General features: G+C 42.6%; 3 protein-coding genes across 3 annotated transcripts; all 3 read right to left on the bottom strand.

Annotated features, from left to right (window-relative positions):
* Window positions 1–2,287: 2,287 nt before the first annotated feature.
* Window positions 2,288–3,431, bottom strand: LOC101173797 (zymogen granule membrane protein 16). Its single transcript, XM_004073752.4, has 4 exons — window positions 3,341–3,431; window positions 3,211–3,263; window positions 2,938–3,061; window positions 2,288–2,788 (listed from the first exon to the last, which is right to left on the bottom strand). Exons 2-4 carry the CDS (start codon window positions 3,260–3,262, stop codon window positions 2,464–2,466), a joined length of 501 nt encoding a protein of 166 aa, XP_004073800.1. The 5' UTR covers window position 3,263; window positions 3,341–3,431; the 3' UTR covers window positions 2,288–2,463.
* On the bottom strand, window positions 2,288–6,416 carry LOC111948245 (zymogen granule membrane protein 16-like). The gene is made up of 2 exons (XM_023960283.1): window positions 6,040–6,416; window positions 2,288–2,479 (listed from the first exon to the last, which is right to left on the bottom strand). Exons 1-2 carry the CDS (start codon window positions 6,279–6,281, stop codon window positions 2,464–2,466), a joined length of 258 nt encoding a protein of 85 aa, XP_023816051.1. The 5' UTR covers window positions 6,282–6,416; the 3' UTR covers window positions 2,288–2,463.
* Window positions 6,417–7,721: 1,305 nt separating this feature from the next.
* On the bottom strand, window positions 7,722–14,499 carry LOC101166480 (actin-binding Rho-activating protein). The gene is made up of 2 exons (XM_004073935.4): window positions 13,187–14,499; window positions 7,722–10,625 (listed from the first exon to the last, which is right to left on the bottom strand). Exons 1-2 carry the CDS (start codon window positions 13,927–13,929, stop codon window positions 10,142–10,144), a joined length of 1,227 nt encoding a protein of 408 aa, XP_004073983.2. The 5' UTR covers window positions 13,930–14,499; the 3' UTR covers window positions 7,722–10,141.
* Window positions 14,500–15,637: the final 1,138 nt, after the last annotated feature.

Here is a 15,637-nt window from a genome sequence, read left to right as displayed (position 1 = left end):
AGCCATGCAATAATGTGGTATCTCTTTTCCACACTGAGGCACGGAGACTCAACCTCTTTTAGGGTTCTTTATTCTGGTTACTGTAGACCGCAACAAACGCCGTACAATTAATTCAGCAACTCCTGAATCTCTCCCGCCGAGACGAGACGACAGCGCTTCTCCCAACTTTATATTCCTTCACTGCCGCCTCAGCCCTCCCATTTCCATTATTCGGCCCATGGCTGAACCCCATTGGTCCAAACTACCTAACAGCAGGCTGAGCGACAGAACTGAGAGCCAATCAGATCTTTGCTTCAATGAACTCCAGAACTTATAACGCGGCCCAACAGCCACCCAGTCCAACTCCGTCCGCGACAATATATTCAAAACTAAATATACAAATGAATGTGTTTATTTGATGTAATTTCAACATTTTTAAAGTACAATAAGTCTGTGGATTCTTTTTAATAACATTGTTATGCTGTTGCTAATAAATGATGAGTATTTCTCGTGGTAGTTTTGCTGATGGTCTAGTCTGGTTGATACGTGGTGAGTTTCTGCTTCATGCAGGCGTTGAGACTTTAAACGTGATCGTAGGTCTGAATGTTCTGTAGATGTGACAAAGACTGATCACATGCAGACGGGGAGCCAAACACACACTCACACGCTGCAGTGAGTGACGGGCAGCGGGTTTTACGTTTTTATAATCCCTGCGCGATTCACCTGCTGCCGGTCCCCGCAACCCCCCCACCCTCTTCTTTCTTCCTCACACATCCCGTCCCCGCAACTGCGCGCTCTTTCTCAGAGACGGGAGCGCAGTTTTGGGCACGGCAATTCACAGGTTTCCGGGTGGAACAAACTCTGTGAAATAATAGACAATTGTGAACTTATAGTGCTGGCACAGATTTTTCTCTCCAAGCACCGCTACTACTGCGCGCCTCTGGCATCGCATCGCGCCCGAGAAGGACTGGTCTAATGAAAAAAAAAAAGAAACTATAATTAAAGATTTGTCTGCGAGCCACATGTGACCATCAAAAGAGCCATATATGGCTCGCGAGCCATAGGTTCCCGACCCCTGGTCTACATGAACATTTTGGCTCTACAGGTTGACTGAGAAGTTTTTGACCTTGATATTTTGTGCGAACACCTGTGTGCCCTTACAGCTTTACACTGACACACTGACTACTTGGACTACAGTTTCTAAAAGCTTAAAGCACAAAATTTATGATGAATAAGATTCTGTATTTACCATAATCAATTATAGAACATTTAACATTTCCATTCAAATAGACCTTTAAGGAAGCAAGTTAAAATATTTAGAAGAAAGATCTGGTAAGTCACTGTCAGTCACGTCTGGACTTTTAAAGTTACATTCTAGTTACATTCTGATTCTGTATTTAATCAATTATAGAACATTTATGGTTTGTAACCAAACCAAATGTGCAGGTTTCTTTCATACAAGTCACCTTAGTACGTCTTTCAGAGCTTTGACTACCTGTATTGAGGCGAATCCCAGCTGACTGACTTTTACACAAACGTAATCTGAGGCGAAGCGGGCAGAGAAATGTGAAGGAGGATGGAAATGGTGAACCACGGCAGGTGAGAACCAGGAACGAGGATGTCCACCTGTGAGAATTGTTCTTACCTTATCTTTTTCCGTCACTCCTGTTAACCAGATCAACCTGTTCAAAAGAACACATTCTAAAGAGCAAAATAAAAGTCCTGCATTAACCTTATTGAAAGTGCTGACATCAGATTTATGAGATAACAAGCCACCGCCACAAAGTGTAAAACTGCTCTTTTTGAAAAAACTATTTTTTTTTCCTGTTGAAATTGAATAAATCTGACCTCAGGTGAACTCTGGTTCTTTCATTAGCAAAAGCTAGCAAAGGTACAAAAACTGAATAGATGCATTAATCCTACAATTCGTACCAATTTGAAGTGCGTGTTTATGTGTCTGTAGAGAAAGGCCGACTCACACAGTTCATTTTTTGTCAGTGATAATCATTTTTAGTTTTTACCCTAGGACTGTACGGTAATACCTAACCATCATACTTCCCCCACTGTGCTTTACAGAGGTTTTTTACTTACTGAGTTTTTCATTGTCTTTCGTTGTAGCTAAACCTGCTTAAACGCTGAGTGTCTTAGTGTCAGTTAGGATTTTGCTCAACATAAAGAAAAAGGAAAAGCTTGGATGTTCTCTTTAAATATTTTTTTATTTGTTTTGTACATATAGAATCTGCTTTTACAGTTTCGAGGCCTGAGCAGAAACACCGAAATGAAAAAGAATCACACCAACATTGCAAAACACTTTTTACAATTTATTCAAACAACCACGCTTTACATTTTGGGACAAAATGGAGCTAAGAAATTACTGATTCTTTTTACATTTTTACGTGAGTATATATCTGAATAAAAATCATCTCCACACAAGGTTAAAGGCCATCTCTTGGATTAAATCCAAAAATTTTAAAAGTTTGCGACTTAGTGTGCTGCAGTGGTGTTGAAGGTGGGATCCACCACCGCCCAGTGGGCTCCCAGACCGGTGAGGCCTCCGTGCACCTGTCCGCTGATGAAGACCAGCTCCGTCCCCTCGTGTTCGGGGTACATGTTGAAGGAAGAGCCTGAAGGCTGCCCGGCTTGCAGGGAGCGACCTCGGTTTGTGACGAAAATTATGGACTGCAGGTAGTGAGCGTACTTTCCAGAAATCTGGATGATGGCTTCACCGTCGTACAGCTCCATTTCCAGGGGGGCTCCATATATGTAGCCAGCAACGCTAGACCACGAGTATCCATATCTGAACTGGACGCTGATTGAAAATGAGAAAAGAATAGAGTTTTTTTCCACACTTAAAATGAAATCTCAGCTGCACAGAATGCTCCATTGATCACAAATGAAACAGCAACCAGTCTCTGCGGATAGTAGTGTTTAAGCAATCATAGGTTATTTTATATTTACCCATATATGTGGCCATAATAGTACTCCCAGACTCTGACGGCAGTGATTCTTCCCTGGCCGGTTATGGAGTATGAGCTGCCGCTGCCCGACCCCACTGATGTAGAGTACGAGTACAGGGGCAGGACTGTGAGAGAAAAGAACCAAAAGTTAGAAGAAGACCCAACGAATGAAGATGTTTTTGAACAAAGTACAAATAATTCAAAGCATTGCTGAGCAAATAAAAAATATATCATTTTGTTTAAGGACAAGTTTGTAGTTTCCTTGTTTACTCACATTCAGTCGCAGCACAGGTTGCGAGAAGAGTCAAGAAGGCAAAGAAAAACATTCTGTGAAAAAACATTTTTAGAGATTATTTGACTTTTGCATAAACTATAAACAGTGGCATAAAGATTGTTAACTTTACCTGTCTAAATGTTTATGCTCTCCTCAGTGCACAGCCAGTCTTTGTCTGCAAGACTAAACCACAGCTCGTCATCCTGGTTCTTTATAGTAGTGGCGTGTGGGAGGAGCTTAAGTTTAAAGAATGACAGGAATTTCAGATGTTCGAAAGACAAAAATAAAATCTTTGCTACTTCCTGAAAGGCATTAATAAAAGATTCAGATTAGATGAACACAATGAAATAACTTTATATGAGGTCTACCTTTTCTGTGTCTCCTTGGTAATAGTCATGGGACACTCCAAACAGCTGGCAGAAGAACCTCTCACAATTTGCTAGAAGGCGACCACTTCCTCATTGTCAGCTGTTCGATGTTTACTTTCAACTCACCTGCATTTTGGAATTTTGAAGCAGCTTTTTCCTCATGGACGGAGGTGGGCGGCCCCTGCCTTGCTCTCTTCCCGACCTCCTGTGGGCTGGGACGGTGGTTGCCTAGAGCGGATCTCGCTTGGGAGGGCCCTGGCCTGTGCCTGGGGTTGGTGAGGCCTGTTACCCATGGATGGTGGTGGGCTGCTCGTCTGGGGATGGGGGGACTCTTTGGGGGTGGTGTCCTTGTGACAGTGTGGCACCGCCAGATGGTGATGGGACCCACATCATGTATTTATTTTATGTATAAGACTGTTTCCTGTGACCTTACCTGTGGCCTAATGAATAGCAACGCCCAGTAGGAGGGGCGTAGAGGTCAAAAGGAAGTGTCCCAGGTAGTGAAAAGGGAGAGTGACGGAGGTGACATGACCTGTTGTGCCTTGCGTGGACCTAGTGAAGGGGTCATTGATCTTGAATAAAGAAAGAACGCTCCTACCTTGGCTCCTCTGCATCATTTCCCGGCGGGACCCCGCGACAGTCCTGCAGAGGGCTATCCTCTCCTGGCTGCTCTTTGGTGTTGGAGGCCCCTATGGCGGTCCTGCTAGGTCCATGTGTCTGACAGGATTGCCTGGCCGGCAGATTCCCTCTATCTGTTAAATGATGTCAGCGTTGGGGGGCCCTGGCTACGGCTAGCACTTTGGCGGGGGTCTTGGTGTGAGGACGGTCGGGCACCCTCCCTCCTTTTACATTCCATCATCCACCTCAGTAGAACAAACACCCACCTGAGCACAGGAGTCAGCTCACCTTTGCACAAATACTGTAGTATGTCTGACAGAATGAAATGCTTTACATGTGTTGGTTTACATGCATGTGTGCCTGTGTGTGAACTGTAGTTGTGTTGAGTACACGTTGACATCATTGCATGTGAAGATTCTTGGAGCCAACAGGTATGTCTGTGTGAAGAGGCCCCGCCCCCTTTTGACTAACATTTACACCAGTAATGATGATAACCCTCCAGCATCATGCTGCTACATGACCACCACCCCCACCACCACCACTTCTGTAGTCATACTCCAGATTTCCTTAACTCCCCTTTTCCCCCTTACCCCCTGTCTCTAACACACCTCCCGTCTTTCCTCTTCTTCTTTTCCTTCTGGTCCAACAAAAAAAAAATGATACAAATGTAATCAATATAAATAAAGTTTAGCCTAAATTACAAAAGGGGTTTATACAAATACACACCCAGTGTGTTTGAAGATCCACAACCCCCTTTTGTAACAGTAAAATATGTTCAACGCCTTCAGCTCCTATCTGTCTGCTCAGCTGTTGGACAGCACAGGACAAGTAAAAAAAAAATAATCCACACCTTCATAACAACCAGTCTTTACTTGTACTCTTACACTGAGTCTGCCAGTTGTTCTTCCCTCAGCTGCAACTCAACTTCCAACTCGCGCCTGCAACTGAAATCCTGTTCCTCCGGTTTGATTTCTGTAAGTGAAAGAATCCATTTCAAGACTTTTGAGTTGGTTTTAAATAAACATCTGGCCTTGGACCAAGTTACCTGTCTGATCTCCATCAGCACACCATCATCCAGAAATTCCAACGCCGAACACTGAGAGGCGACTGCGTCCTTTCTGTTCCAGACGTTCAAAAGAACTTCCTCACTGGAACAGACGGACTCCGACGCTATCAGTCTTTCAAAGTCTTCCCACGACACATTCTTCAGCTTTAAACTCAACTGAAATTTGGTCAAATTTAACCTCCCTGTGTGAGTTTTATGGTTTTCAACTGATTGTTTGACGTCAGACTTTGACTGTCATTGACAGATTTGATGGAGTTAACACCGGATCTTATTGTAGTTTAGTAAAGTCTTTGAGAAACGTGCAAAGAGAGGGAAAACAATTAATTGAGGTATTTGAAATCTTGGTGTTGATGTTTCACAATATTAAACAGTCTCTGGGGAGTTGCCAAATTTGTGAAAACTATAAATAAAAAACAGAAAGTTGGGTTGGAATGATGACTTTTTTATTTTTCATTATCTAAGACCAACTTTAGTCTTAAATTACAAATTGATTGATTGTTATTGTAAAGTAATACCAGTACTCAAACAAAAGAAAACTGCTCTGCGCAAAATCAAAAACATAACAGGCTCATGTTCTTTTTCTGGTTTAGTAATTATTGATTTTCATTATACAGAATAAAAAGAAAATTATCTGCTTTTCGTTGCCAAAAACACAGCTGGGCTTGATCAAACTTTGTGACCCAGGATGGAAAATGTTCGGTACAAAAGATGGACGAAAACAGTTTCCGAAAAAGAAACTGAACCTGTATAGGTTTAGTCACTTAGTGTGCTGCAGTGGTGTTGAAGGTGGGATCCACCACCGCCCAGTGGGCTCCCAGACCGGTGAGGCCTCCGTGCACCTGTCCGCTGATGAAGACCAGCTCCGTCCCCTCGTGTTCGGGGTACATGTTGAAGGAAGTACCCGAAGGCTGACCCACAAACAGGGAGCGACCTCGGTTTGTGACGAATGTTATGGTCTGCAGGTAGTGGGCGTACTTTCCAGAAATCTGGATGATGGCTTCGCCGTTGTACAGCTCCATTTCCAGGGGGGTTCCATATGTGTAGCCAGCAATATTAGACCACGAGTATCCATAGCGGAACTGGACGCTGTTGAACGATAGGGAACAATTATAAATAAACTAGGTTTTAAAGTCAACTAGAGAAACGAAACGTAAATGCTACTTTGGGCCATGAAGGCCAAAAAAAGCCCCTAGATCCTGACAAACCAATCTTTAACACGCAAAACGTTGGTAGATTATCTAAAGACTAGTTTCCACTGGGCGGTACGGTTTTGAATGATCAAGGCATATCAGGTGAGCGTTTCCGCTCAAAGTTGGACCGTCACGATGCATTTTGAAGAAAACCAAAAATTAAATGTTTTGATCTTTTGTCATACTGACCTTCTGCCAATCAACGGCTTTCATTGACAACATAGCTCATTAATCGGTCCGTGTCGGGCTGAGTCAACCAATCCTGCAAATCAGGAGTGAGCTTGCTGTAAAGCTGTACCCCTACCCCTTGAACGCGGGCTACACGAAATCCGTCAAACGTTTCAAACAGTGGAGGAGGGGGCCAGCGGGCACTGCCTTTTCCTATTGAGGCATCAATAGGTAATACATGTAGCTGTCAATTTCTCAGTTGAGGTCTTTTGGTTGATTTGGAAAGGTACTCCCTGTTTGAAACACCGGAGGGGTCACTCAGTCTAATTCTAATTCTCAGATACAGTCAACCCTGGGTTGGGTGGCGGACTGGGTCGCCCGGGGGGCGGTTGTTCCCTGCCTGCTGCCGTGTGGCGTTGGGGGTTCCGGCTGCCGCTGCTGCTGCGGTGGGGGTCTTGGTGTGGGGATGGCTGAGCACTCTCCTTCCTCTTTTCACATTCCACTGTCCATTTTAGAAAAACATAAACACTCACCTGAGCACAGGTGTTAGCTCACCTTTGCACTAACAGTTTGCATGATTGAATGAATGAAAGATTTCACACTAGTTGGTTTAAAGGCATAAGTATGCGTGTGTGAACACTATCTGTTTTGTGTACATGTTGACATGTGGACATTTTTTTCAGCCAGCAGGTGTGTTGATAACATTTGAGTGTGTGTGAACAGGCCCCGCCCTTTTTGTACTACATTTGAACCTTACCGTAATGATTAACAACCAGTAAACTTGTTGCTTTATGCTGCTTCATGGTCTTATCCCCCCCCCCCTCCTATTATCCCCCCCCCCCCTCTCTCTAACATCCCTCTCTCTTCTTCCCTTCTTTCCTTTTCCGTCCGGTCCAACACCAAAGATTTACAAACATGATTGAAATTAATAAAGTTTGGCCTCAATTACAAAAGGGGTTTATTCAGACATACCTCTGGTTTGTCTGAAGATTAATAACCCCTCTTGTTAAAGTAAAATATGTCCAACACAAGAGGCCCTCAGCTCTCATCTGCCTGCCCAGCTGTTGGACAGACAAAGTAAAAAAAAAAAAAAAAAAATCATTAGGTTCACTGTTGCCGTTTGCTGCTCTTGCACTGGTCATCCATTGGGAGCCGTAACATCAGTGATGCCAACAAGTTCACTCAGTGTGGAGAACAGTGAGGAATGGTCCAACCCTCCTCCTCCTCAAGTGCTCCCTATTTCTTTTGCTCACTGGAGCTTAGCTGCTATCTCAAATCCTAGGGATGAAGATACGTCTCCCTGTCTTCTTGTCTTAGATTCATATGTGTTTTAGTGAGGATTCGGGTGTCTAATTAGGTTCCTCACCAGTCAGAATACAAGTGGAGTAGTCCTCTTCCAATCGTTCATTTTGCACAAAGTCCTGGTTCACTAGCATGGAACTCTGGGTAATATATGTTAGGTCAATTTGAGTATAATCTATCACGTATCACCGAGATTTCAGGTGCATGTCTAAAAAGGTTTAAACAAATGTTATTACATTTAAACAACAAATTACCTCAATTGAAGAAAATAAACCTCTTTTATTTTTGTATTCTACCAATATTTTGGAACCAATACATTAAACTAAAGGAGTACATGTGTTCAGTTGAAGCAGCAGTAAACCGGTACTGCGAGTCACGTCAGAAGCTAATGTCTGCCAAGTCACTTTTGCAAGATCTACGTGAGATTAAATACTCTTTTCTGTCTTACAAAAGTCTACTCATGTGAAGGAAAGTGAAACCTCACAGACAGGATTTTTTTAAAGCACTCCTGTGCACAAATATGACGCCACAAAAACATAGAAATGTGTTTTTCTTTCATGCTTTACTTTTTTTTTGATGACAGAATATATTCCATTGAAGGTCAAGGATGCTGATTTGATTTGGTTCTTCATTTGAATGAATAGCAACATGCAGAGAGATGATCTAATTTGACTAAAAGTCGAGAAGGCTGATCAGAAGCAACATACTTTCTCAGATCTAAGTGTGATTTACTGTAAAGCAAGGAAGGTGTGCTTTGCAGAAAATAGCATGACGGGCAAAGATAACACATCATGCGTGACATGAATGATGCATAACTTGGAGAGCTGTCAACATTCAAGAATCACCTTTTGTTTCAAGATTTTTTTACATGTTTTATCTGCTTTAAAAGTCTCCTTTAATGAAAATGTGCAAAAATGTTTATCTCATTTTACTTTTTATTTTGTTTTCATGGATCTTTCGGTTTGCATATAATATTTATTCTTTTTTTCTGATGGAGTTTGATTGGTTTCCTTGAACATCGGCTGTTTTGTCCTCCTAAAGAAATGTTCAATTGGCCGTCTTTTCTTGCTAAATTATTGCACATCAGCTCTACATATGTGTTCCATTCAAAACTTTACCAGCACGAGTCCGGCTCCTTTCGTCTGCTTCTGTGATTTAAAAATTAGGTTTTAGATCATATACACAAAGTTAACAATAGCATTTCAGAGGACAATCCGGTATGACGGCACAGCAAAAAATGTACCAGCATCCAAAAGAAGTTCTGTTTGCCCAAAATCCCTTTATACTATGAAGGACTTTTAGTACCTTTGGTTTTTCAGAAAACTATTTCTGAAGTGAAAACAAATTTACTGAAAAGTTTCACCAAAGATCCTGATCAAAATCAAGAATTAGTTGCACATTACTGAGTTACAACTCATTCTTTTGGTGTTTTCAATGGAATCTCAGCGTATCTCAGCTTTAAACCGGTCATTTTGCTGTTGTCTGCTTCAGGATTGAGTTTAATATTTTTATTCAATGCAAGTGACATTTTTATTTTTATTTTCCTAATTGTGACTTAATTGTGATTCTTTTCTGGATTTTAAACATCCATCCATCCATTTTCAGAACTTGCTAAATCCCTTTATAGGTGACAAGGTTGCTGGAGCCTATCCCAGCTACTGTTGGGCAAAGGCAGGAGACAGGCCACCAGTCTGTTGCAGGTCAGCACACTCCCAGCTTGGGACATTTGAGAGACACCAATTAACCTATGAAGCATGGTTTTGGACTGTGTCTGGAGAAAAGCCAAATATTTACAACATACAAACTCTACGCAGAAAGGGCCCAGCTGGGATTTCAACCAGGCCCTTTTTGCTGTAAGGTGAGAGCGCTGACCACTACACCACCATGCAGCCACGCCAGAATTTAGTAAATCATCAGCAAGACATTTTAAATGTGAACAAATAACAGTTAAAAGTGTTCAAACTATAAAAAACAAAAAAACGCAGAAACTGTGTTTTCTGACGTTCTAAATAATTCAGTTGGACAATATTTTCTGAGTTGAATTTTTTAGAACTTCTCTTTTTATCATGACTGAGAATCCACACCGATGTGTTAACAGACATCTTCATGTAATTTGTCTGCTGCATAGTATCAGAACTCCATCCACCCATGTCCAAAAATGAGGTCAGAGAGGCAACAGTTTGTAAAAAAAAAAAGAATGACATAAACAGACCATAATGTCACACCAGTAGAGTAATGATCACTCCATCATCCTGGCCCTGCCACAGCATCTCCCCATCAAAAGCCACTTTCCCGTGTTTCCTGGCCCTCATCAGGATCCCCACCACCTTATCAGAGATCCGGACGTATCTGTCAAACAGCTGTCCAAACGTGACCCGCGTCTTTCCGTCCGGACCCGGCTCTGCCATGGTCCGGATCACGTAGCACATGTCGTCTATCTCCCGGTGGATGTGCTGCTCGGCTCGTTTCGCCCTCTCCGCCGTCTTGGTTCCCTCCTTGGGACGTCCGTAACCCTCCTGGCCTTTCTGGAGGCGCAGCGACATGGAGTAGTCGTAGTCAAAGTATTCGCTGAAAGGGTTCAACTTCTGGTTAACCGTGTGCTCGACGGCCCAGTTCTGCCAGCGGCTCTTGAGGTTTCCCACGGCGCTGTATTTCTTGGAGAAGGCGTTGATCTTGTTGGCGTCTTCAGTGTCTTTTTTGTACCTAGAGGACACATTGGAAAACATTAAAAGAAAAAATCTTTCTGAATTTAAGCTGTGAGCAGCGTTGTATGGGCTTAAGGCACGACACAACAAAACAACACTTTTTTTAAATTGGCTTTCGTTTTATCTCCATAGCAACGATTCAATGTTTGTGTTGCCTGGGGGTGTCGAATAGGTCTGTGCTACTTTAGAAGAATCTGCGAAAGTAAACTTTTGTACTTCCTTGGCAACAGAGGTTTATCGTTAACCATTCCTGATATCTTTACATGTCATATAGTTTCAATCAGCTTGAGTCAAGGATTATTGTGCTACATTTTCAAAAGATTTTGATGAAGAATACACAAGCAATGGTGAAAACCCAATTTTGTGAGCTTGCCACGGTAACACTGTTCATCTACCAACTTTTTTTTCCAAAGTAGCTTCCCAGTGATGTCCGAGGAGTATATGAGAACTAGACTGAGTGACCCCTCCCCCCTCACATTCCAAACAGGAAGTACCTGCTGGTCCTAAAAAGCCGAAATCCCATCCATTTCTATTGAGTATAAACAGCTATTACTCAATCTTTATATTTTTTCTAGGATAACCATTCTTGCTCGACAACACCTTTTTAACATATTCTGGCTAATTGTTATATTTTTAGTTCAAGTTATTTAAATTAGAAATTGACCAATCAGATGCCTCAATAAAAGTAGGCGGCCTTGCCTCGAATGTTTGAAGGGTTTGATTGACAGATTCTCCCATGTCTGCTTTCAGGGAAAGGGGTGTGGCCTTCTAACATGCTCACTACTGATTGGAGGGACAGAAAACTAGACTACGACCAACACGGATCATTCACGGCTGACTGAGGACATCTGGTTCCAACACGTCGACGAACGTATCGCAAAAAATGGCGACTGAATTTACTTTGTTTGGTTGGAGCCAGAAGTAACTCATTTACTTTGGATGACCTCTCACTTTCTATGTCCAGATCTATATATTCAGTCAATAGCTGGTCTTGAGCTGGCAGTGTGTAAAATTTCATTAAAAAAATCACTCAAAGTTTTTTTCCCATTTTGCGTGAAAATTTGTTAAATCGCAAAATTTTTACACTTTGCCATAAAATGGCCATTAAGCCGTAGGTCCTGTCGCCACAAGATCATTTTAACACTTCATTTGAACATCACCGACGTGTGTTTTGGTTTTGTTAGTAGATTTTTAATTTAAAAATAACATTTTTTGCACATTTTTTGCCCCACCATATCTCACCAATCTCCTCCAGCGTCACACCCCTTCCCGCTCTCTGCGCTCGTCCGATGCTAACCTTCTGTCTCTCCCCTGTCGGACCAAGCGTCGAAATTGGGGAGACAGAGCCTTCTCCATTGCTGCTCCAACCCTATGGAACATTCTGCCCCAACATCTCAGAGACTGCACTGACCTCCCAGTTTTTAAAAAAAAAAATCACTTAAAACTCATCTTTTTAAAATAGCTTTTAATCTTTAATCTGTCTTCTATGTTTTTATTAATATTTTTATTGTATTCGCTCTGTTCTTATTAACTGTTTTTGCTCATGTGTTGTAAAGCGTCTTTGTGTGCCATTTAAAGCGCTATACAAATAAAATTTATTATTATTATTTATTATAAGAGATTTTGGCCCCATTCATTTTCTTTTTGACGTCTTGCCTCCGTTGATGTCATCGTTTTTCACCGGGTGACTTTTTAAGTTTGTGCGGAGGGCAAAACTTTTCGCCCAAAGGTGCAGTAAGAAAGAAAAATTGTGAAAAACAATCAGGAACCTCTGTCCAGGACGGCAGTGGGACAGAATACATAAACAATCTGACACTGACGGCGCAGAAATGACTTGATGGCAGATTTTCTTTTTTTATCCGAAAGCCCAAAACAATCCCAGACCTGATGAACATTAGGCTTAAGACTTTAATAACCAAAACACAGTGGGTTCTATTTTTAAGTCGACATTAACAGACTAAGGAAACAAAAAATATGATTCCTTTAAAAGAAAAAGTTTCACCTGTATGAGTTACATCATGTATCTGCATGGGGTGTGATGGCGTTCAGCCGAAAACATTCCTGCCCTCCGGGCTGCATTGTTACAGCTGTCACTCAAGGTAAATGCGTGTAAACGCTCAACCTTGGCATCCCTAAACATGTTAAGGAAGCCAAAAGCTAATTTTTTCTCAGAAACGTGAGTACGGCGGAACTTCTTTGGATAATTTTACAAGAAGTTGCTAAATCACGTCTCATGAAAAAACCATGGCTAAGTCCAAATTCCCTCAATACTCCCCAACTAATATCCAGTTCCCTGGATTTTAATAGTAATTCAGACACATGCTCTCAATTTTTTTATCATGTAAATATGACGCCCCTGGTTTACTGAAGTCAAAGCCTAAAAAATATGAACATTTTACGAAGACTTTTTATAAAATAAATGATTTGCCAATCTAGCGAGCATCTATACACACAGGTTTTTCGCAGAGACTTCTGGGAAATTTCCAAGGCGCTGGATTTTGGAATTGTAGATTTAAACACTCCAAGGAGTGAGGGTATTAGGATAACACCCGTACTCACGTCGACACCTGGGGTCTTTTTATCCTCACTGCCTCCTCGTCAGAGTGGTTCACGTCCTCAGAAATGTTTGTCACGCGTGTTTGAGCATCTGCCACATGTGATTTCTCCGACCCCGCATCCCTGCTCTCCTGCTCTGCCCCGCGTTTGTGTTCCTCCGCTGGTCCTCCTTCGTCTTTAGAAAGCCTTTGCTCGCTCTCCATCTGCTTCCAGCTTTTGGTCAGAGAGGACACCATGTTGGAGCACTTCCTCTGGCGTGTCGGGGAGCTTTTCCTCCTCAGCAGCTTATCGATCTCCTCGCCCGATGGCAGAGACTCCCTCTTCATCGTCTCGGTCAGGGGTCCGATGCTTGCCCCTTTCTCCTGAAGGCTCGCAGTCTTCACCGCCTGCTTTGTTTTGACACAAGGTTGGCTTGAGTTCTTGACTTCGCCGCTGTTGGATGACCCCTGAGGATTCTGGGTTTGGGCCACAAGACTCTCAGACATTTTCTGGGTTTGAGTAGGAGGTGGTTTCCTTGGAAACCATGTCTTGGGTTTTGCTGCTTGCTCTTCCAGCAAAGGGGGAGCCCAGCCGCTGGGCTCGCCGGCCTGCTTCTTCTCACTGTCAGACACCCACTGCTGCCAGCTGCTCGTCAGGCTGCACACCACGCCAGCCGCCCGAAGCTTCCGAATGTTCTTGTTACTGGAAGGTTTCCTTTGGCCATTTTTTTCCTCAGACATGTTTATTTGTTGCTCAGATTCGCTCATGGAGACTCATCTTCCTCGTCCCAGCTGCTGCTTTCTGTACGCTGGCACCTTTTGCTGCCGAAAGCAGACCCCCAACATGATGGTGGAAAGTATTTGAGTCATCCCAGGCCGTGCACCGACCCGACCCGATCGTCTTTCTGTGACACGGATCACCCCCCCCACACTCATGTTTCATCCCAGATGAACATGTAATTAGAGGTGAACAGGCCAAGGGGGTCGTGACTGGAGTGAGTGCACAGGCGCTGGCGAGGACACTCCAAACCCACCTCCTGAGCTGACTCCCACTTTCAGGTGACCTTTTGAGGTTTTGTGTTGGAAAGTGGTGCTGAACAGTGGCCCAAACAGCAAAACAGTTCTTTAAAGTCCCACACTTAATATAATTATGGTTCTGCCATTTGTGGCTTCAATCAAACAATCAGTCATTTTCTAGGACATCGTTTCTGCAGAGCAGCACTAGTTCCTTAGAATTCTTTTTTCTGAGTTGTGACCGTTGGCGCTGAGCACGCCCACCCCAACTTCCCATCAATCATCTTTTACACTATCTCCTGCTAGCTTACAGCTCCTCACACCCCCAACCTAACATTAACGTTGCAACAGAAAAAGTGAGAAAACTGAAGCTATCCAGCAGTTCAGTTTAGATTCAGATTCCAGCTGATACGAGGAAAACAAAGACGTTCACGGATCTATTTGTCTGTAAATACAGTCTTTTTCAAAATAGAATTCTATTGTCTACTCCTGACTTACAATAATTTGAATAAAGCAGTGTTTTCAACCAGTGTCTGGTGTGCCGTGGGAAATTGCCTTCATTAACTGATCTAAAAACATTTCCCATCTCCAGGATATCAGCTCTGTGTTCATCCAAACAGGCCCTGATAAAACAATGAGTAGTTAGGAACATGAGAGATCATAAAAGACTTTTTTCTTTGTGTTTATTTGATTCTATTAAAGACATTTTGATAAGAATGACGGTACTGCGATTTAGCCGTAGCTTCAGCTGTATTAGGAAAAGTCCCGCCCCTTTAACGGTCTCCATCAATCATTCTTGGAGGCTTAATCACATGTCAGCAGTCTGACCAATCAGAAGTGGTTAAAGTCTTCACGTCCTTGTTTACAGTCAGCTCATAAAGTCTCTCAGTTCTAACAAAAATACCAGCTAAAGCTCGTCTTTAGCGGTGTAGCTTTCCACAGAATCCGGTGTCAGACCGTGGAACAAGTGAACAACACAATGAAGCTCAGAGAAGAGAGTCTGTCTGCGTTCGGCGGCTGTTCGCACTACATCTCCCATGAAGCATTGGGTTAAAGTGACAGCGTCTCAGCGCACAATGAGTCCTTGTTAAACATCTTGAAACCACAACGAACACACATCAAACTATTTTTAAATCTTCTAAATTAACTTTAATTACATCTTTTATAAAAAAACAGCTCCATCTTCCAACTTTTTCAGCCACAATTATCACAAAAATGCATGTGAGATTGTGGAGGGGCTGTAGATCTGTAGAGTTTCTCCTTTTTTTTTTTTTTTTTGGGATGCTGGTGTGCAGCGGGATTTTTGTCAAGGTTAAAGTGTGCCGTGGCTCAAAAAAGTTTGAAAAACACTGGAATAAAGAAATACTCAGAAATGTAATTTTAAGCCTAATTTTTCTGATGTATGTCCTCGATTATCAGAAAAACGCCACAAGAACTTGTTAAAAACATCAAAAACCTCAGA

This window comes from Oryzias latipes, chromosome 11 (genome assembly GCF_002234675.1).
Source record: "Oryzias latipes chromosome 11, ASM223467v1".
Classification (NCBI taxonomy): domain Eukaryota; kingdom Metazoa; phylum Chordata; class Actinopteri; order Beloniformes; family Adrianichthyidae; genus Oryzias; species Oryzias latipes.
The sequence above is the reverse complement of the archived record's forward strand: the minus strand, read 5'-3'. Positions and strand labels throughout refer to the sequence as shown.

Bases quoted from the DNA above. Each gene is read 5' to 3' on its own strand.
- LOC111948245 (XM_023960283.1), bottom strand. From the start codon at position 6,281: ATGGAGCTGTACAACGGCGAAGCCATCATCCAGATTTCTGGAAAGTAC.
- LOC101173797 (XM_004073752.4), bottom strand. From the start codon at position 3,262: ATGTTTTTCTTTGCCTTCTTGACTCTTCTCGCAACCTGTGCTGCGACT. The intron at 3,062-3,210 runs GTGAGTAAACAA...TTTCTCTCACAG, and splicing joins AACCTGTGCTGCGACTGAAT to TCCTGCCCCTGTACTCGTAC. The intron at 2,789-2,937 runs GTAAATATAAAA...ATTTTCAATCAG, and splicing joins TATTATGGCCACATATATGG to CGTCCAGTTCAGATATGGAT.
- LOC101166480 (XM_004073935.4), bottom strand. From the start codon at position 13,929: ATGAGCGAATCTGAGCAACAAATAAACATGTCTGAGGAAAAAAATGGC. The intron at 10,626-13,186 runs GTGAGTACGGGT...TGTGTCCTCTAG, and splicing joins AAAAGACCCCAGGTGTCGAC to GTACAAAAAAGACACTGAAG.